The sequence below is a fragment of the Austrofundulus limnaeus genome, unplaced genomic scaffold, assembly GCF_001266775.1.
Source record: "Austrofundulus limnaeus strain Quisiro unplaced genomic scaffold, Austrofundulus_limnaeus-1.0 Scaffold44, whole genome shotgun sequence".
NCBI lineage: Eukaryota > Metazoa > Chordata > Actinopteri > Cyprinodontiformes > Rivulidae > Austrofundulus > Austrofundulus limnaeus.
This window is the reverse complement of record NW_013952446.1, coordinates 817,883-839,417: the sequence shown is the minus strand read 5'-3', so window position 1 is coordinate 839,417 and position 21,535 is coordinate 817,883. Positions and strand designations below refer to the sequence as shown.

Here is a 21,535-nt window from a genome sequence, read left to right as displayed (position 1 = left end):
GAGGGAGGGAGGGTAGCTGGGGATGAAAGAGCCAGCCGCCGCCAGATCAAAGGGAGCCGCGGCTCCGCCCCTCCCGGCCTAACCCCACCCCCCGCGCTTTATAAAGTTCTGCTCACGCAACCGTCTCAGCGCTCAGACAGAAAATAATAATAAAAATATAACAAAACACGAGACTTTATTTGCAGTTTTTTTCTCCCTTTTCAAAAATATATACGTGAAATATGAAACTATGAAAAAGATCCAGTTATTTTTATGATGTTCTTGTTTTTTTTATTACCACTTTTTGCAGTTTTTACCTTTTGACATTATTTTCTGAAGAAAAATCATTAAAGAAAAGTTTTGGGACAGCATATAAAACGGTGCATTTTATTTTATTTTATTTCTTATCATCACAAGGTCATTTACGAATTCATTATTGAGTTAGGCTTTTAAATATGCACTGTGTAATTAGGAATGGGGTCATTAATAAATATAAATAACAAGAAAACAAATCAAAGATGCTATGAGAATCATATTAAATCTATGAGGCCCTGTAATTTCTGTTTGTTATTATTGTTTTTAGAAAAGGCCCTAAATTAATCTTTACATCTTTCTCTAAAAAAAGACACAATGTGTTTTCTCTGATAAACACAAAGTGTTTTTGCATCTACATTAAATTTGAGTTTGTTTTTTTGTTTCTACTAATTGTTTTAAAGCATATCTCGCACACAGTGTGCTCTCCTGTCTGTCTGGTATAAATCTCTGGAGGAGTGTCAGTCGGTGCGGTGTCAATCACAGCGTCGGCTTCCCTTTCATCTCTCCTTCAGTGACTGAGGAGGGAGGAAGAGGAGGAGGAGGAGGAGGAAGGAGCGCAGCTACATTACCAACACACACGTACTGGTTTCATTACACCGTGGAAACGCTGGAGGAGCACTGGGAAGTCGGTCCTCGGCGTGTTTCTTTCCAGCTCTACCTTCTGTTTTTTTGATAGTTTTATGATTTGTGCTTTTATCTCTCCTCATTCGAGCAGCTTTGAAGATGTTTTTTTAAAAGCGACACGACGGCTGTTTTTTATTTAATTTGACGAACTTGTGTCCTTTATTTCCCTCCCTTTCTATCCATCCTCCACTGTTTTGGTTTTAATAAATTTGATTTTTTTTTTTACACCTAAGGACCAGAACAGCCTCCCCACTGGACCATACAGGAAGTATTTCTGTCAGACTTGTTATAAATGTGTGAATTATTTTTTGTTTTGAGTCGTTCTCACCGGACCGCAGACTGAAATAAGATGACATTTTGAACTTGAGGGTTGTTTTTCGTCGGACTCTCGTTTTATTTGTTATCCTAAGTTCGTCTCCGAGATTTAAACTGCCTTTTTTTAAGTTGTGTGAAGAAATAGGCTGTCCTCCTGTTGCTTCAGTGTGAAAACACACACTCACACCGGCAGCGTGTCTGTCTCCACGCCGCTTCCCCTCACAGTCTCTCCCGGTCGGCGCTGCGCTCCCACAGGGACTCGTCCTTCTCCCCGGTCGGTTCCGTGGTGAGGAGGGGGGACCGGGACGGCGGGTTTCAGTGGGAGTTAACCTTCCGGACAGTGCGCGTGTGTGTTGTCTCCGTGCTTTAAGTGGCGAAGCGAACAAGAAGCCCCTCACCGCAGCAATGCCACAGTTATCGGGCGGCGGTGGCGGGGACCCGGAGCTCTGCGCCACGGATGAAATGATCCCGTTCAAAGACGAGGGAGACCCGCACAAGGAGCAGATCTTCGCCGAGCTCAGCCACTCGGAGGAGGAGGGAGACCTGGCGGACATCAAGTCATCTCTGGTCCACGAGTCGGAGAGCAGCCCCAACAGCAACAGCCACGATGTAAGTCATCTGCATGCACACAGACGCAGTGATTGATGTGGAGAGCGCACAGACATTTAAACTTCATCACAGACCGGAAAACTGTGTGCAGCAGCCTCTAAAGTTGTTTATGTCACTTTAATCATCACCTCACCGGAGTTCTAATAAGCTTTTAGCACTTTGGCTTTAAATACAAAACACTGTTGTAACAATAAAAAAAAACAATAATAAATAAACCCGAAACTGGTTTCTATTTTCTTAAAAAATAATCCAATTTAGTTTTGTTGTGCTTTCTTGCATTTTTAGCTTTGAAGATTTCAGATATGAAATTATGTCAGGCACATTTAAAGACACCTCAGACCAGTCTACAGTCTGAACCTGTGGTATGCATGACTTTCATAAGAAAGCCCTTCCTGCGTTGAAATTTATTTGACAAAACACACCACGTAGTTATGTTTAAATGTGTATTAAGAAGAAAAAAGATATTGTGAGACTAAGAACAGGAGGCCTTTTGAGAAAGCCTGTGACTGGCAGACTGACTGTGTTATCTTTGGTACATCCTCAGCAGCTGTAAACACACATAAATCTATTTAGCACCTGCTATTTAAAACCTACAAACTAAAGATATTCATTTATAATGAAGTATGGAGTCCAGCCTGATTGATAAACATGATGTTATCTCTCACATTCCTCCTATTTTCGAATTTCTTTTATTTATGTCCTTAAAATGGTGCCTTTTTAAATGAAATTTTAATGTTTAAGTGCTGAGAGTGCATTAAACCAATTTACTTTGCTTGATAATTTAAATCTATGAAATTGGTAATTACTTTCTTGAATTAATTGTAATTGCACACAATGGAAATAAAGACACCATTTAGCGGATTTAGCGTATTCAGAATACATTGTTTTTTGTTTTGAATATGGAGTTTTAACTGGAGACACAAAGTGTAACCTGATTAAAAACATTTCAAGCTTAAATTTGTGGAGTAAATTCTTTTTATACATCCTTCCCAGCCACGCTGCGACCACAGACTGAAGCTTTATTTTCCCTTTACAAAGTTGCTGCTTTGTGATTAACTTCTGTGATGCTGAAAATCTGGCCACTTTCACAAAACCGTGCACCTTTTGTCCCCACGTCCCCGAGAATCAGGAGACGGAGGCTGGATGTTAATTGGGAAACTGGTGACGTTTCCGTCGCACAGCTTGAATCCATCCTGAGGGGGTCTAAACTCTAACAAAAATATTTTTTTTATTTGGAAATATTAGGAAATTGAAGTCTCTCTCTCTCTCTCTCTCTCTCTCTTGCAAAAGCTCCATCTTGTGTTTTTTTTTCTTCATTTTATTTATGTTGCACGTGGTTTTTAGATTCATAACATAAATATAATATTTTTTGTTTGAATGTGAAAATGCTCTTAAAATCAAAAATGAAAACGAGAGCGATCCTATGGTATTGAAAACAAATTAATTTGTAAACTCCTTAAGGACATGAAGCTTAATTAAGTGGTTCTTCTGAAGCTGATGATGGTTGTTTTGTGTGTGTGTGTGTGTGTGTGTGTGTGTGTGTTTGCATGTGCACGAGGCTGTTCTACTTTAGGGGCAACATTTGTCCCAGCTGTATTTATAACTGTTTCAGTTGATGTTATTTTAAGGCCTTACTGATTCATCATAACTTTATTGTGTTTGATTTATGTTTTGTTTGTTTTTTGTGTTTTTTCCCCCTTTTTTTCTTTTTTACAGGCAGCTAGACAGTCCCAAATACAGCAGGATTCATACCACGAAAAACACAGAGACCATCCAGATGATAGTAAGTGACGCAGCCCTAAGCTAGAACTTGTTAAATCGACCCTTCAGACATTTTAAGAATCGACTGCTTTTACAAACTGAGGCAAAGGCGACACGAGGAAGAAGTGTCACCTTGTTTTACAGACATGTACTGTTCATAGGTTTTTTTTTGTTTTCTTATCAGAGCCTCTGATCCAGCTGATCCCAGTCTAGTCTGGACACGCTGTCTTCAGAAACACAGCTACCTACTGCATAGATGAGGGTGCCTGCAGAAGTGGGGGAGAAAACAGGAATATCTCAAATAAGATGCCCCTATTTTATATTGTTTGTTTTCTTTTCAAAGGCCTTCTGACCAGAAAGCCACCTTTTTTAGGTCGGGTTCTTCCTAAGAGCGCAGTTGAAGCTGCCTAGCTTAGACCAGTCACATGCAACATGTTGCTGCCGTCCCTCAGGACTCATTGCTCCCTGGCTATTGTAGTCTGACCCTGCTGCAGGTCATCATTAAGGCTTTTGAAGAGGAGTGTGTCTCCTCTTTGTTCCCCTTTCACTCCTGAATAAGACCCCCTCAAAACCAAACATCGCTCTTCTTTACAACAAGATCCGCGTCGCCATCGGGCTGTATACCAAAACCCCTCCACCCCCCACCCTCCCCACAACGTGGCCTTATTCTGCCTCTGAGTGGCGAGTGGCGCTGTATTGAGGCCTCTTTTATTGAAGCCCCCCCCCCCCCCTTTTTTTTTTCAGGTCAAAGGCATGGAGAAACAGTTGGGGCGTCTCCTGTTTTGACACAGTCTGTATGTTCTTCTAATTGGTGCTAATTGGCACAGAGGGGCTTCTTTGTTCCTCTGTATAATACACCCCTCCCCTGTTTGGTGGAAAGAAAGGGGGCAAACAAAAGGCCGAAGCAAAATGGGGCATAGGTTAAAGCAACAGAGAGTGATATCATTGCTGAATCAGACCAGATGTAATTCAAGATCAGCTTTGTTGTTGCCCGTTTTGTTCGTCAGACTGTATATACGACAAATCCTTTTTATTTAAAGATATTTATTGTGTTTAGAGAAGCGTTTTAGACTTGAGTTTCGACGATGACTTATCAGTTAGCTTTTATCTGCTGCTTGTAAATGTATTCTTTATCTCTGCCCAATCAACACTCCTGTTTTTCTCTGCTATTTTTATTAGTAAAACATCAAGACATGTACAGTAAAGGCCATCCATACCCAACCTACCCGAGCTACATCATGATGAGCAACATGAACAGCGACTCCTACATAAACAATGGCTCCCTTTCGCCGCCCATGCCCAGAACAGTGAGTACACACTTTTTTTAAAAAGCTGTCTGAAATGACTTACTGACAAAAACCGTGGATGTATGATAATAAATGAACTTAACAAGTTCATCATTGACAAGACAAACAAAAAAATTTTTCTATCACCCAGAAATATTTAATATTTGATCACAAGGATAAAAGTACAGTTGAGCTTTTGTTTGTAAATTTTAATAAACTCAATAATGTTATTTAGGAGTAAGTAAATTACTTCAAACTCATTAAAGTTAATTTCTGTAAATTTGACTAAAAAGCTAGATTTTCTTTGCAGATAAATGACATTAAAGTAGCACTAAATCAGCTGTTTCTGGGTGGGAAAAAAACCCTCAAGTAGCATGACTCTGGTTTGACCTACAAAAACTGTATTAATTTTGCACTTGTAGAAGTTGAATAAAAGCTCAGTTACTTATTTAAATGTCACAGTTTGACAGCGGAAAATTTGTAGCCAAGAACCGGGTCAACTTTAGCACATTTAACAACTTTTTTCTGACAATAAAGTCTAAAGAAGTAAAGCAACTTGTTGCTCTGGACATCAACAGATTCTGGACATTTCTGAACATGAGACACACTTAGATTATCATGCGGCTACCAATAAAGACCAAAAAAGAACAAAGACTTTAATATTTACAAGATCTGATGTAAAAACAATAATGAAATGTGAATTTCTGCTCTTTTATTTTTAAGTACTTTTTTTAGGATTAAAATGATTATTAGTTTAATTTATTAGTCTTTCAGATTTAAATGTTCATCTTTTTAAACGTTTGACATCTAACCATAAATCATTTAATCAAAAAGCTACTTTATTGATTACAACAAAACTCATTACTTGCAGTTATTTGTGAGGCTAAAAACAATTGTCATAGATTTATTTTGTGAAAACATGAACCAGTGTGCTGCAAAAATATTAAAGATTTGAGGTAGGAAGGTCCATGTACCTCTAGAAATAGAAAATTACTAGACATAGGTCTGTCAACAAATAAAACAAAAATAAAAAGAGCAAAATCAAAACATTAAACCCTTCTTATTATATCACATGGAAACATTCCCGCTAAGCAATCAATTTGATGTTTTGTCATTTGAAATGTTTGTGCCACTGTATTTACTCTTACACACCAGCACTGTTGACACCTACCCTCTTAACTAGTCTGTTTGACCTCCTGGGAGGCAAATGTCTCCCATGATTTCAACACTTTTATTCTTCCCCTCCTGTTAAAACTCCAGTGATGTTTGTCTGCATGACCCAACGAAACACCACTTCTGGGCTCAGCATGAGCGCCTGAGGCTAACCTGCAAAAGAGCCTCTATTGTTGACCGGGTTGAAGTGCTTTTCAGATATTACCCCTCGAACTGCAATAATTTCAGGCCAGCTGCAGGTCTCTCGCCAGTGGCTTCCGGTGTCTGCCCCATTTGCAGATTTCTCCTCTAAAGTCAGGCATAAAACACAGAACCGACCTGCGGCTGTCCACGCTTATCCTTCGTGTGGCACTCGGGAAGACAGGTTGAGCCTGTCTGTCCGTGGTTAGATGCCTAAGACTGGAAATGCGTGCCACATGGCGAGGAAGAACAAAAACCCCCCGTGCGTCGTGTGTTTTTTGCAGTTCAGTCGAGTCGGTTTCAGCAACGTAAAGTTGTGAAGTGTGAGTCCTGTGTTGTTGTGAGAGTCTGCTTTGGGAAGCAGATGTGAGTGTCGGGGGTAGATGCCACATGCTGAGTGCAAAGGATCTTCTTTCACACGCAACTCTATCAAGAAATGATGTTAAAATTGCTCAGCTTCTCCTCTGAAATAGTTGCAGAAGTGAAAGTACGAGACATTGTGGAGAAAATTTATGCTTTTACCTTGTTTGGTGTGTAAACGGCTTAGTTTCAGAAATGTGGGCATGTGATGGTTTCTACTTTTTGTTTGTTTGTTTGTTTGTTTATGGCTTGTTTTTTAATCATCACCATCAGATGATCCTGAAAAACTCCAAGGTCTGTATGGAGACCAGCTGACTGTGTGAGAGGAAATTACCCCTAAGTGCAGATGTTTAAAACCAGGCAGTTAGGCGGTGCGCTTGCTGCCAAAACTTCTAAAGTCCAGCTTTAATTTCTTTTACTGTGGTTGCTTTCTCCCCCTCATCCTGTCTTCAATAAAACAGTAGTCTCTTTTTAAAACTATATATATATCTGTATATATACACACATTTCTCCTACTTGTTCGATAACAGGAGCCAAAGCTCGGTGGAACAAGAGTCCTCTGGCGTTCTCACTGATGTCAACTCGCTGCCTCTGCTGCCGGCCTCCACCGCAGCCACAGTATCTGCAGGCCTGGGATCGGTTTTCACCGAGATCAAAGCTACATTCTCTCTTTCATTCTCTTCCATCCTGAGCCCCGGTCCCCCTCCCTCCACCCCGATCCCAGCAGTTTAGATTGATTTCATTGACCATGACATTCCTGCACATGCTGTCCAGTCAGGATGGAGACGTCAGGAGTTACTGATTGTCAGCAGATTTTAGGACTTTCAGCCTAACGAGCTGACTCTACCGCAGAAGCTCGGTTTTTGGTGTGAATGTACTTGAGATGCAGGCGTATTGATTTAAACAAAGTTGACTGGAAGAAGTCTGTTTTGTGTTACAAAAAAGTAGATTATTTTCTATTTAGAAGCTGTTCAAAACTTGGAACTCTGCGCACAAAGTTAACCTAAACAAATTTCAATAAAACTGGCTAATTTTTCTCTGTTTGATAACTGTAGTGATGAACGACTTTTTTTTTTGCACTACTTGTATTGAAGCATTTTTAGATGCATCAGATAAGAGTCCTTTGTCTGTGTTCTGTTGATCTTTTGATGTGTAAAATTAGAAAAGATAAAAATAACTCCTGTAATGTTGCAAAGACTGATCTTAAAAGCGCTGTCTTCACTCGACTTTTTAACGTGTGGAAGGAGATGAGCCGACTGTCTTCAGGAGTTTTGAAAATGTACTTCTTTAGCCCTCCAAACACCAGGGTTGGATTTGGAATCGAAAGCTTTTAAAACAAGATTGTCATGCATGTAACAGTCGGCGCATATTTTTAAATGACCCCCAAAATCCATTCTCAGTGCACGCAGCTGTTGTTACACAAGCCAGTGGTTAAAACTGCATGAACCGTGGTTCTACATGCTCCTCTGAAGGTTTTAACAAGTCATCAAAAGCACAGAGACCATGACGTTCAGCCATATCCATTTAAGTAAACACATAAGTGCGTGTTTGATGAGATAAAAACACTCTGCAAGGTTTTGGGTTTGAAATGTTGATGGTGCAGAAGATGCAGCACAAGGGCTTTCAGCTGACTGTGAAGATGTGTTTGTGATCTCCTGCTGTGTAAGAACAGTCTTGTGAGTCTTGGGTAACAGCATGAAGATAGGACTGCTGTTTTTATTTCTTTTTTTTAGTTTTGCAAAGATTTAAAGAGCTGTCTTTCCATTGCAGTGTTCTTTTTTTCGCCCCCTTTGGACCCTCAATTGCAGATCCTCATGGTGAGGAGGAGGGGTGCAGCGCTGCGCTTCCTTTGATGTAGGAGGAACGTGACGGATCTGCTAGCCAGTGTCTCGCAGCGTGGAATCACTAACCCAGGCTTACCTAACGGGATTTGGTCAGACCGCTCTGGTGTCCCTCAGTGCTGTGTGTGTCCCGAGCTCATGCCCCCAGTGCTACCGTGGAAGATCCCTGTTAAAAAGAACACTGCATCAACCAGCAGCCTTCCATGTCCACACATCATTTTCTAGATGGCAGCTCTTGGCACCTCTCAGTAGTTTCTTAAAGAGTGACTGCAGACTGAGTGCTCTGTGTGAAGTTCAGACTGCTAGACTTCTTTATGAACATCTCTCTCTCCCTGTTTGTCTATAAAAAAAACAATATGGAGGGAAACTAAAACAGTCAAAATACAAAAGTATGATTAGTCCTTTTTCCCCCACATACACCAAATAGGAATGATCACGCTGACGTCAGTATCATCTGCTATGCAGATCCCACACAATGAAATACTGTATGTGTGCAGAGTGAAGACTGCACCAGGGACCCCACACAGGAAAAAAGAGAAAAAAAAACACTTGCTGTTTTAGGCTTTTAGTAGCGCTGCTGTGTCAGAGTTTTATAAACAATCCCATTATAACAGCACAGTTTCTTCTCATCCTCCAGCGTGTGGTGAGGCTGCTTGACACGTTTACTTCATATGCTTAGTGCTAATGACACCATGTGGTTGCAATCATCTTATCGGTGTTTTCATCTCAGTAAATGGAGCGATTCTTTTTTCTGCACAGAGAGACGCAGTTTGTGGTGTTTTTTTTTTTCTAAGGCCTTGTTTACACATGAACGGTCTCTGGAAACGTTTTGTCCGATGAAACGATGATGACTGTGAAAAAGTTACACGTCCACAAGGTAGTCCTGTGATCAGAATCTCAATTTAGATGAGATCGCAACAAAAAGTTTATTCTGCTGTAGTTTCTATGCCGGGTCACAAGCTGGCGCTGTGATTTTTTTTAGCACTTCAACAACACGTGCACTTCAGTCTCGTTAAAAAATGCTGTCGTGTACACAAATGTCTGATAACTAACAGAAATGTTACAGTTTCTCTTAAAATTTGCATTGTATAAGAGACAAAAAACAAATGGTTCTGGCTGCTTTGTTTTTCTTGGCATTATCATGTTACAGTGTCAAAGTTTGCTGCTGTTAGTTTAACTTGATTCTTTTTTAAATATGTTTAAAGGTATCTTCAGTTTTACTGCATAAAAAGTTATGATTCATTTTAAAGAATGCATATTACATGCTGCTTTGTACACCAAAGTTTTAGACTAAGATCTTAAGTAATCAGTTGGCGCCATTTTTCGGGAATGAATTTTAGCTAGTACCACTTGAAAATGTTGCTCTATATCTGTACAATATATTATTTATTATTTATTTCTTTTATTTAACCAGGAAAGTCCCATTGAGATTAAAAACCTCTTTTTCAAGGTAGTCCTGGCCAAGAGGCAGCAAAAATTATACATTTACATACAGTTACACAATTAAAACACAATGTCACAAAATTTACAAAGTTATTGACATTTTTGTGTTAGTTAAAATAGTTAAAGGGGCAATATAATTTAAAATAAACTTGTTTGAGCTTTATACCATGCTATAATGTCATTCCCTCATCAAAAACATATACAGAGTATAGTTTAGTCTCATTCATTTATGTTTGAGAAATCCTGTAGTGTCCCGAGGCAGCCAGGCAGGAGAGCAAAAACGACTTGTTGGCCCTAGAACCACCTTTTAGGTGCAGCTCCTCCTCTGGGCTGTGTCTCAAAGACGAGCTTCCGTATCACAGAGCACGCTTTCCCCTCAACTCCTGCAGGCTATCGGCAGCAACAATTGGCAAACATACCTGGTGAAACCGCGCAGCTGCTAAGCCAACTAATACTAATACTAAGTACTTCTCAGTCCAGTCCTTTTTCAGATTAAAAAATGCCTTTGAGAAAAGGCTGCCCTCTTTTTAAGCTTGCTATGGATGACACAGTTCTTAAGAAATAGTTAGATTTTTTTTAAGTAACCCTCCGAAAAAAAAGTTATATATTTGTTTGAGCCACTTTACAGATGACAGCTTTCAGAACAAAAGGTAATTTAACATTGAACTAATAACAAGATTACCACTAAAAGATGATACAATTCCAACACTCGGAAGTACACAAACACCATTGTTGTCTGCCCAGGTAAGCTGAAAAACAACTTGCGTTGTTTTGTTCGGTTGTTTGGTCTATCTGCGATCTAGCTTACACCACGATTTAATGATAAATAAATTAGCTTGACATTGATGTGTGTGTGTGTGTGTGTGAGGATTTACTATCTTACCAAGCTGAAACGTCGTCTCTACTTGCTCCGGCTCTTCAGAAAATATACTTTCCAGGTCTGATGGTAAGGTTCAATTATATTCTGAGTTGCAATTTTCCAAAACTGATATTTTATATTGTTGCTGCTTTTTTGAAATTATTATTACAACAAAATAGACTACAACGTTACAGGTTGTAAACAGCATGAAGCTGTTGTGATAACGTGCAAAAATGGGTGTGACGGAAGCGGTAGGAGGTTTCGAGGTGTTTAGTAATGGCTATGATGCAAAGTCAAATTAATTATTGGTTTATACATATAACCAGAAATGTAGATGTACATCCAATGATTGCTTACTGAAAGTTTCATTAATATCTGTCGACTAGTTTATGACATACAACAAACAAACACAGACATGAGTAAACATTGCCTTTCATGACAGGTGATAATTAAGAGTCATGCTTATACTGCAGTGCTATTACATCAATAAACAAAGTGAGCAGGTTGAATAATCAAAACCATGAAATATTTTTAAGCATTCATTATTTAAAAAAAATGAGAGGTTCACATAAAAGACATCTGCAAAGTTGCAAGAATTAATAACAAAGTATGTAAAGCTCTAAACATAAGAGCATTTACATGTCTGGGAAATGCAAATGCCCGTGAGCATCACATACAGGCATGCGCATGATGCATCCCATTGATGTTTATTTTGGGCGCATGTTTTTGCTCAAAGCAAGGGACCCGCTGATGATGAAACTTTCCTCATTTCTGTTACTCCCACTGAATTAGACGGAGCTTAACCAATCAACAGCTCTGCCTGGAGCCAGCCAGTCAGGCATCCGTGGGCAGGCTGCTGCTCGGGCCTCAGCACCTGCTTGGAGGGCTTCACTCCTCACCAGCAGCCTGCCACTGATCTCCAGGGGTCAGTGGAAGGCCTCGTCAAGGTTGTCCCTATTGCCCAGTCTGTTTGAATGGTGTGGGTGGGGACTTCCTGTGAGAGTGGATAAGAAATGGAGGCTACAAGGCGGCGGGTGTGCATATGTGTTATTGCTGTGTATAATCGAAAGGCGTAATTTAGTAACTTTCTATGCAGAATGTGGTTAAAAAAACTGGTCGCACAAACGAATACTACAGTTGTTGTTTTTATCAGAAAATACAATTTGCATGACTCCATGGCAGTAGTTTGGTGTGTAAGTGCTGAGTAAAACTTGGCAGCAGTCCCTGAAGGCCGATCACAGTACCTCACTGTTCCTTGAAGCAGCCATAAAATGAGTAAAATCATGAATAGCTTTTTCTGACTTGATCCTGACAGCTTGATGGTCTATAAAGAGGCTCCAACTAGTAAACTGCAGACAAGGGGAACGACGGGATCACAGGGGTGAAAAATGGCTACAAATCCTGCCAGCTGTGTCCAGACTTCTGAGAAGCTCAAACAGCCCTCACTTTGTCCGGCTCAGAAACAGAGCTATGATCAATAGCTCCTCTGTTGTATGAATCGAGTCCGTCTTGGGCGTTCTCGCGCCGTCCTTAGTTTTTATTTTTTATTTTTTTGCTGTTTCATATTTTTCAGTAGCTCATTATTTCTTTCTGCTGTGGGTGTGAGTGCTAAAGAGGCTCACATGCAATGTGTATCTGACAGCGCTGAAATATTAATGGTCCCCAGTGTAGGAGGTTGGTATAGGGCCTGCATAGTTACAGTACAAAGGGTGCCTTCTTGCCACCAGGCTTTATTAGCCGGGCCATTAAATGAATACATGGCTGTAGCTTGCTCTCTTTCTTCACGCCTCCTTCTGTGTTCTTGTGCTGAACATCAAAACCACTTTTTCTTTTTGTCCAGCAGTTTCCAACACAAATGGGTGCAGGCTCACACGTGTGTGTGTGTGTGTGTGTGTCTGTACGTGGATCTATCCAAGAGGTTCACTCTGCTGCTGAGTTTTCAGTGGGAGGACAAAAAGGAGGGCCTTTCTATCAGTTCATTTTGTGTGGTCTTGGCCATAAAAAACACCCAGCTCTTTGACTGTGAAAAAGCCTGTCTTTAATTTTTGGTAAGCCCATAAAAGTTTGTCGCTCCTTTCATATCGGCGGCGGAATTGAAAACAAATGCTTCGTTCTCCACCTCCTCTTCTTTGAACTAGCCAATAATGGAGTTGTGAAAATAAAAAAATATATATATCCGTCTTTGGATCCATTTACCTTCTTCCTTTTTTCCTTTCCTGTCCTTCTTTTTCCACCCCTTCTTTCCTCCTTGTGCACGTTCTTTTTCTTTTTTTACTCTTCCTTCCTTGTTTTTAAAAAAACAGGGGTGGAGGGGGGGGATCACTGATGTCAAAGTCAAAACCAAGAGCATTAGGAAAACTGGCGAAATGCAATACAGCTGCAATCCAACATGACGCTAGAAAATAGGGCTGAGGAGCAGAAAGCCTCTCTCCCGTATTCCCTGGGCGCGCAACTGCTCCCGGCCTTGGCTTTGATCTCTTCAAAGCCTCCTGCCTCCTACTAGATGGAGAGTCTTGGCTGCCGCTCGTGAGCGCTGGAGAGAAGCAGGGAGGGGAGGTTGTGGGGATGGGGTGGGGTGGGGGGCATCGTCGTCTTCTTTCCAAGTCTGAAATCAATCACAGCACCGAGGCAATTATATGTAATTCAACCCCAGCCAGATTAGTGACTCGTGTTACCTGAGCGACCAGAGCTCTGTAATCTGTGAGGTACGCCGGCCTCACCAACAGAAAGAGTAGCCAGGAACAGGCGAGGGCACTTGAGGGGAAAGAATGGGTGGGTGGGAGGGGTGGGGTGAGGTGCTGAAAAGCCTGCTGCCATGCTGCTGCCCAGCAGAGCAGAAAATCAGAGGACAATGCAGTGATTACACTTGCAGATGTAGCCATATTTTCTGACGAGGTGGATGGACCGAGCGGAGAGAATGGTGGGTGCTGATCGCCACCGCAAGTTGCTTTCAGCGCTGTCAGATACACATTGCGTGTGGCTATAAGGAGCCAGGTCCCTTTTGTGTTTAAACATGTGCATGGTGTCACCTCTACTCTGCAGCCGCCCAACTCACACACACACATACACACACACATCAACTATGCCCTGTTTTGCCTCCAGTGCTGTATCTCTGTCCCTCATGCCCTCCTCATTCGGCTCGGAAATGCAAGCTCGAGCGAGGCTTCTGCCCCAGGCGCCCAATTTACCACGGATGGCAAAAAACTCAGTGGCCCCAAGTCACAGAGGAAAACGGCAGAGTTGAACGCTTTTCTTTCCTCGCTGCTGCTGCTGTAGTTCATCCAGTCTTCAACTGTTTTAGTGTCTTAACACACAGCGGTGTTACAATTTATACCCTTCTTTTTATGGTGCTTGCTCAAAAGATTTATTCCAAATATATTTGCTCCTAGTTTAGGCAAATCTAGAACATGGTGGGAGTCTGAAGCTCATGACTAATCCTGCCAAGGGATTGTACTTTTTTAAAATTTAATATATTTTGTTGTACTTTGAAAGTAAATGGAAAAATTGAAGAGTAGTAAACTGAAATATAAATGTCCAAACCTTGATTACCCATCCACCCCGGCTCTCTGAATATTCTAATGTCACAGTAATCAAAAGAAGACTTTGTTTTCTTCCCCAGCAGTCACTTGATGCAGGATGATGAAACCCACAAAAAAATTCAGCAAGAATTTGTTTGTTGATCTGATGAGCTCGCCTTGTACTCCATGTTTCTTTTGATCATTGGAGGGCAAAGTCGGTGATGGAAAGCTCTTATTCTCCTTGTGGCGTGTACAAATTAAATAAATGAGATATATCATCTCAAAATGCTGTTGATCAGGACCGTATTATCTGCAAAATAAGCTGAGAGGGAAGTGGAACGACTCTGAAAATATAAAGGTCACGCTGAATGGATTATGTGGCATGAATGGAACCACCGACCAGCTCAGCAGGAGCTTGCCCTTAAATCCAGCATCGGCCGCAACCCTCGGCTCGGGGGCCAGGTGATGCTTTTCATGTTCCCCAATAGAGGGACATCACAGAGGTATCCTGCACTTTGAGCTGCCCGTCATCAAACAATGCATCAAAACCTCAAATCAATCCACCCCCACTGTACCCCTATCTTTTGAGATGAAAGGCGGAGGAAATGGAAGTGTTCTCCACCCTCCCCCAGAAATTGAATTTACATTTCCAATCCTCTCATCAACAAAACACATATAAGAAAGTTGTTAGCTGTTTAACTTCTCAACCACAGGTCAGTTGGAGTTCAGTTACACTTTTTTGTCATTTTAAAAAGGCTGTGAATACATTAATAAAAATCGTGCAGCTCTTGTTTTCATTTGGCTGCTTGTTTTAGTTGCAAACAAAATATGATTAATTAAATTAAATTATCAATTGAGCTCTACTTTTTTCCCACCAACGACTTTAAGGAGATTTAGTCCAGCACAACCTGTACGACACCCAGTTAGTCAAACAGCATTCAACCGTGGAGATGAGACGTAAAGAAAGCAAGTCGGTTCAGCTTCCTAAAACATGTTACATTCTGACTGAGTTAGACAGAATTGAGTAAAAACTGCATGCAACCATTTAGAAGTGTGAGGTATCCACGAGGTTGTTTAAATTAGAATTTAAGGCCAATCGTGTACACCAGTCTGGAGCAAATAAAAAGCAGGTGTGTCCAGCTCACCCTCTCCCTCCCTGTCTAGGTCAAAAATGGGTTAGATTATAGAAATCTGCATTTAGGAGAGATTGGTTAAAAATGGTTGGGCTGTAAAGTTTAAGCTCTCTACTATCATTTATTTGACATAAACAGCTGCACTCAACTAGGACTAAAAGACTGTGTACAATATGTCAGTGGCATAGCTGCAGTTCGTAATAGGATTTGTATTTTTCTGATTTTGCATTCTCATTTTATTACGTAATCAGGCATATATGCTTACATTCATGATTAACACGTTGTTCTTTAAATCTAACAAACTGTATATTTTATTTATCTTCATTCACAAGACTTAATAGACTGAGTAACTGATAAAGATGTCTTATGAATCTAGCTAAGAGCTGAATTACAACACTGTTGTGTTTATTATCAGACTGACCATCCAGATTGATTGCATCAGTTGCACAAGTGCAACTATATTGTTTTTTTTTAACTATAGGCCCAGTGCATGAGGAGTCCCTATTATGTTCCCAAAATTACCATTTCTTTGGATGTATCGAGGGATAAGCAGATGTTGTCCTCTGCCGTGTGGTACACGCTCATTGTTTTGTTTGTGTTAAAACCCATTAAACCCTGCCACAAAGCTAATTGACGGGGCAGGGTTTTCTTGTGACCGTTCGGATCCTTGGAGAGGCTCTTTAAGAGTTCCCTGCTTCGGTGGGGTGGGAGAAAAGCCGTTTGTTCGGAAGGGATCAAATCTGAATAGCTCCTTGCTTGCCATTCAGATCTTAGCAGGGGCGTGTGTGCCCAGTTAGAAAGAAATCCTGAAATGTGTGGTTTGATTAATGACTAATTCCACGTTGAAAGGCAGTTGTTGGTAGTCTTTACCAGTTAATCCCTTAAAACGTGGAATCGCACCCAAACAGAAGGCGGCTCGATATTGTTGCATGGCCCATTATGTGAATGATGAGAGGTGTGCAATGTGATCCACAACCACGAGTGCTTTTTAACACAGCAGTGGGAAGCATGCCTCATTATTACCTAGATCAAGATGATCAAATTATTTAGAAAGCAGCTCCTTTTGTTAGGTGAAAATCAGTTTTGGAAATAAACAGTACACAAGGTGCTCATCTTGAAGAACAAAGGTTCTTTTAGGTCAGTGAAGCTGTGATAACAGGTTCAAAGGTTCAGGACACAGGTGTCGTAACACCTGAGGACACATGGCATGATGCTGGCTTGGTGATGCTAAAACATCGCAAAAAGCTGTATTTTTACACACTTTTGACCTTTCCCCTTCAGTTTATCTTTTTAAATTTCATGTCACGTCATCAGTGGTAAGTAATCCTTTTATATTTTTATTTGCTTCATTCTTATACATAATGTGAGTGGGTGTGCATCTGTTTGAGTGAAATACAGAAGGAAAACTAGGTCAATATTCTCTTCAGCTCAGGCAGAAGCAGCTCTCATTCAAAACACCTCCCCATCCATATTTTGGCTGTGTGTGTGTGCACGTGTTTTTGTGTGTGTGTGTACCATTAAAAGCCTTCCTCATTAACACAGCAGTGCCCCTATAGCCAGCTGCTTCGTGCACTTTCTAGCTTTCCATCTTTAAATTTCTTCTTCTTCCTTTCCATAGATGTGAGGTGAAATTTTGCATTTGAGCCTAGCCGGAGCTTAGTGAGACGAGTACTGTCTCTTGCGCTCGTCTCCACCAGTAGAGACACACAAAGACCCCCACCAGACTCTATTTTCCCCCTCAACGCTGAGCTCCAAAATCCAAACTGACAGCCATTCATGCCCAGAATACCTGGGCGAAAGCTGAGCGAGAGGAGGGGGGGCACTATCTAGGTGTAGCAGGCAAATCCGCTCTTGTTCGACAGATCTATGAAGCTCCTGCAACTCATCAGCACTTTTTCTCTCATTCTGCTCTGTTTTTCCCCTCTCCCTTCTTCTGTTTTGTTGTATTGTTGCTAAGGTTTTAGCCACACAGTTAGCTTGTGCTGCAATTTAGTATTTTGTGTGTGTGTGTGTGCATCTCTCAGGGCCTTCCGAGTGTTTTTTGAATGTGGATGTTGGCACCACTGAGCTGCCTGGCATGAATGTAGCTACTCAGCAGACCAGAGCTGGCTTCTAATGATAAATCATGCAGTGGGTTATAGCAGTGGGGCTGCTATAAATAGTTGCTCAAAAGAGACGCCGATTGATTCAGGAAGAGTGTATTGCAAATATTTCCTGCTTTTGGTCAGCTCTAAAGGCTGAGTTTAAACCTGAAGCCCTGAGATCACCACTGCTCCTGGGTTGAATTATGAAACTGTAGGCTTTGTTTTTAACAGGTGTTTATGTTTTGTTATTGTGTGTATAAGTATATAAAACTAACAAGTTCTGCAGTAATTCTTAAAGAATATTTCAGCTGGCATATCTTTAAAACAAAATCCAAAACGTGATGCTCTTGAGAGCAGCCATGTTCCTTGTGGATGCAAACATGCAGGGTGCTCAAGTGTGTTTTTTAAATATGTGTGTGTGTGTGTGTGTGCATTCTGCCTTTTGTGTATGTACTTGGGTGTGTGCTCGCAGGCCTGCTGACAGTGGCACTTCAGCAGAATGTTTGCCCTTTCCTTGGTCCTTTGATGTGACCAGGTCCTGCTGCGATAATGAGCCCTGTGCCCCGCCGCAAGGTGAACATCCTGCAGTTCGCCCAGAGCTCTGGCAGCACAGAGACCTAAGCCCTCCCTCCACACACAATCACACGCACATGCACACTCCATAAACACAACAGTAGAGTACCCGACCTCCATTCAGCGCTGTTCAGCTTCCACACAGGGCACAGATTGTGGGAACACATCAATAATCCTCAGTGTGACGCATGAGAATTTGGAGTCCAAGACCCACCAGTGACTGTGTGTTTATTTACACCATTTAATCGATAAGGCATATTTGCATTAGCATGAGGTAAACATGCAAGTTTAAGAAAGGAAAAACAAAAATACATGTTTCAAATGTCAAATCAAAAGTTCATGTACAATATCAATGTAATTTGAGAATGTACATATTTTTTCACCTTTGAACTGTTATTTGGCCTAATTTTGCCTGTGTTTATAGTTATCTTTTGCTTTGTATTTTGTACACCCAGTGTCCAACACTCAAAAAATGACTGGTAAATATTGTAAACAACGTATAGGGTCACATTTCAAATACCAAATTAAAACTTCATAAACATTCTGAGTATTATTTCTCAATAAACCTTGATTTTTGGTTTTGTTTTTGTATTTTTCTTCTTTTAAACTGCTGAAATTTCTTTATAATGTGCAATAATCATTAATCAAATGTTAAAAAGTCAAGTTTAACTACTCATGGGGGAAAGAATCAAAGCTCTCAAACTTTGGACATATCCTGGCAATTTTACAACCATAATAACAATGTATGTCCAAAATCGACATTATAGCCATGGTACTTAAAGGGTTAACACCATATAACATATCAGGCACATTTGCATTAGCTGAGGTAAACATACAAATTTAAGAAAGGAAAAATAAAAATGCTATATAATTGTCATTTAAATCGGGTCGTATTTGGTTCACTGGATCTAAAGAAATTGTTCCTCTATATATAGTTTTAAGCAGGCTCAGTTAGTGCCATGTCATTGTGTGCTTGCACTAGTGAAACAAATGTTGGTTAGCATGTCTGTACTTCCATTATATTTTCATCTTGTAGATAAAATACAGTGTCGCCTTTGTTGTCATTGTGATGCCATGCTTTACAGTTAGTTTTCACATAAAGCTTTTACAAAATTTAAGCTTTTATGTCCCCACCCCCTGCAAACAACATTAATCTAAGAGTTCATTTGTATAACAACTATCAGATTCTATCAAAATGACAACATTTTAAAAACACATTATTAAATATGTAACAGATTCCAATCTGAATCCCAGTATGTGCTTTTACCTGGGGAGCCTGGGGTCTTTTAAAAACAGCCCCACCTTGTTTTCTTATTTCTTTTACGTTCACTGGCTTACCACGCAGGAAAAATAGCAACTGGATAATTTGTTCTGTTCTATTTCCCTCGGTTTGTTAATAGTTCCGCACTGCATAGAAATTAAGAGTTGAACACTTTATAGGGGATAAAGTCTTTTCATCTGGGGCAGGCACATTTCACACAAATTATCTTCCTTGCACGTGCAGATTGTCAGTAACAGAGCTGACACGAAGGGTAGCTCCAAGCACAAGTTGTCTATGCCAGCTGAAGGATGATGGGTAATCCATCTCGTCCTATTCAGTTAGGTGTTCTGATTTTTGGAAGGGAAAACACACTTTTCCCCTGCTAACAGCTGTTTAGTGTTCATATGTAGCACGTTTGTGTTAAACTCATTAGCTGCCTGGTTTCTGATTGTTGTACCGTGAACATAAATTTAAAACAGGCTTATTCCTTTTTTGAGTTGTTGTTTTTTGTACAGTGTCTGTCATGTAGGCTTATTTGAAATGTCTGACTATATGGTTGCAGCACTAGTATTTAGGGGAAAGCATGACAAGTCCCTTGCGACCACAAACCCCCTTTTAAATAAAAAAAAAAATGTAGTAGATGTTTATTTTTGTTTGACCAAACTGCATTCAGCCACAAGTTTGTGGCCATTTCCATCAGCTGGCTGCGACCTTCAATGTTACAGCTTCTCTTCTTAGACTCTTATTTGCATGACGGAGATTTTGATCAGAGTGAAAGAAGAAAGCGGGATTGTTCAGGAGGCAGAGCAGATGTATACTCCTCTCCAGGGCAGGCTTTTCCTGGTATTCGTAGCCTCCCTTGCTCCTGCCCCCATGGTTGGCTTCGCCCGTTTGTCTCATTACCTTGGGCGCGTGGCACTCCTTCGCTTGCTGGGAGCCTGGCTTTCTTCCTCATTAATTGGGTTTCGTTACATAAAGCCCCCCACTTGCCTGGCCAAGGGGCAGTACTGCCACTGAAACATTTTTAGCGCTTCACTCAAAGCTGGTAGGGTTCAGCCGACTCTGAGAATGGTAATTGGTTATTTATTTAAGCTTCTGCAGGTTGGTCTCCTCTGATTTCTGGTAAACGGGTGAAGAAAGGAGGGAGGTAATTTTTCTCCTCTGTGCAATAAAGCCGCTACAGCACAATGTTTGCTTTCTTTTGTTGGAAAAAGTCTGGTCAACTTGCACACAAACACACCTGAGAGTGAACACCTGGTCTTGGGATGACTGTAGGAATCCAGAACTGGGCACACCCCTGCTTCATACTCAAACTGTTGGCATTTACCAAGGCTTTGTCTTTGTAATCTTGTCTTCTTCTATGAGAGCATTGTGTGCAGAAACAGTAGCCAAACACTGTAATTATACCTTTTTCAAAGAGTCTGTTTTCTCTGCTTGGGATCTGATGAAATTAGCAATCCTATATTATTAAGGAAAACAAATACAGCAAACTTTTGTTAATATTTCAATCCTTTTCTTGTTTTTTTTTTCTCACCCCAGTTAAAATTAGCTGCCCTTTTTTGTGTTTGTGCACCATTTTTTTTTTTTGGAGCGTAGAAAATCACAAGAGTGGGTGAAGATGGGTTTTGTGGGTGAGAAGGGCTTCTCAGTGAATAGATTTAGCAGCATGGGAATTCATCACCGCAACTTGAGCTGCCATCTCCCCAGCTGTTTGTGAAACACCTCACATGGTTTCTACACTCTTGATTGTAGCTGCAGGCATGAGGAGTCCTCATTGCATATAAATTACAGAAGTGGGAAGTGATTATTATAAAATTCCCGCTTTTCCTCTTTTCCACTCTACTCTGCAGAAGTGGTATAATTGAGTGGAGTACAAAAGCTGTGCTGTGAGGCAAGGAGGAAGGATGGTTAAAAAAGAAATATTGAAGAAATGCTTCATATAGAACATAACCTTATAAACACTCAATCATGGCAGCAGAATATGAGGAAAAAATACAAAGACTTTTTTTTTGTTTTGTTTCTTTTTTTTCTGTTTTGTTTCACCATTCCCAATTGGAACCAGCGTACCAGCCTCCCAATCTGAAACACACTGGAGCGTCTCGTTCATCAAGGGCTTCCTGCCAACTCCAGTTCCGCACAATGAATTTAGTTTAAAACCACATCTGAAGGGCCTTTTAAAAGGACCAGCCAAGCCTGGTTATGATATTCCGAATGGAACGTT

At 40.8% G+C, this 21,535-nt stretch overlaps 1 protein-coding gene across 4 annotated transcripts in view; it reads left to right on the top strand.

Moving 5' to 3' along the window:
• The first annotated feature begins 846 nt into the window (after positions 1 to 846).
• The window catches only part of lef1 (lymphoid enhancer-binding factor 1), a 40,086-nt gene continuing 19,397 nt past the window's right edge, over positions 847 to 21,535 (top strand). For all 4 annotated transcript variants that reach the window (XM_014007757.1, XM_014007756.1, XM_014007759.1 and 1 more), the window contains exons 1-3: positions 847 to 1,842; positions 3,559 to 3,625; positions 4,783 to 4,910. In XM_014007757.1, the coding sequence (XP_013863211.1) occupies positions 1,639 to 1,842; positions 3,559 to 3,625; positions 4,783 to 4,910 (399 nt within the window). In that variant the 5' untranslated portion in view covers positions 847 to 1,638. The remainder of the gene's footprint in view (positions 1,843 to 3,558; positions 3,626 to 4,782; positions 4,911 to 21,535) is intronic.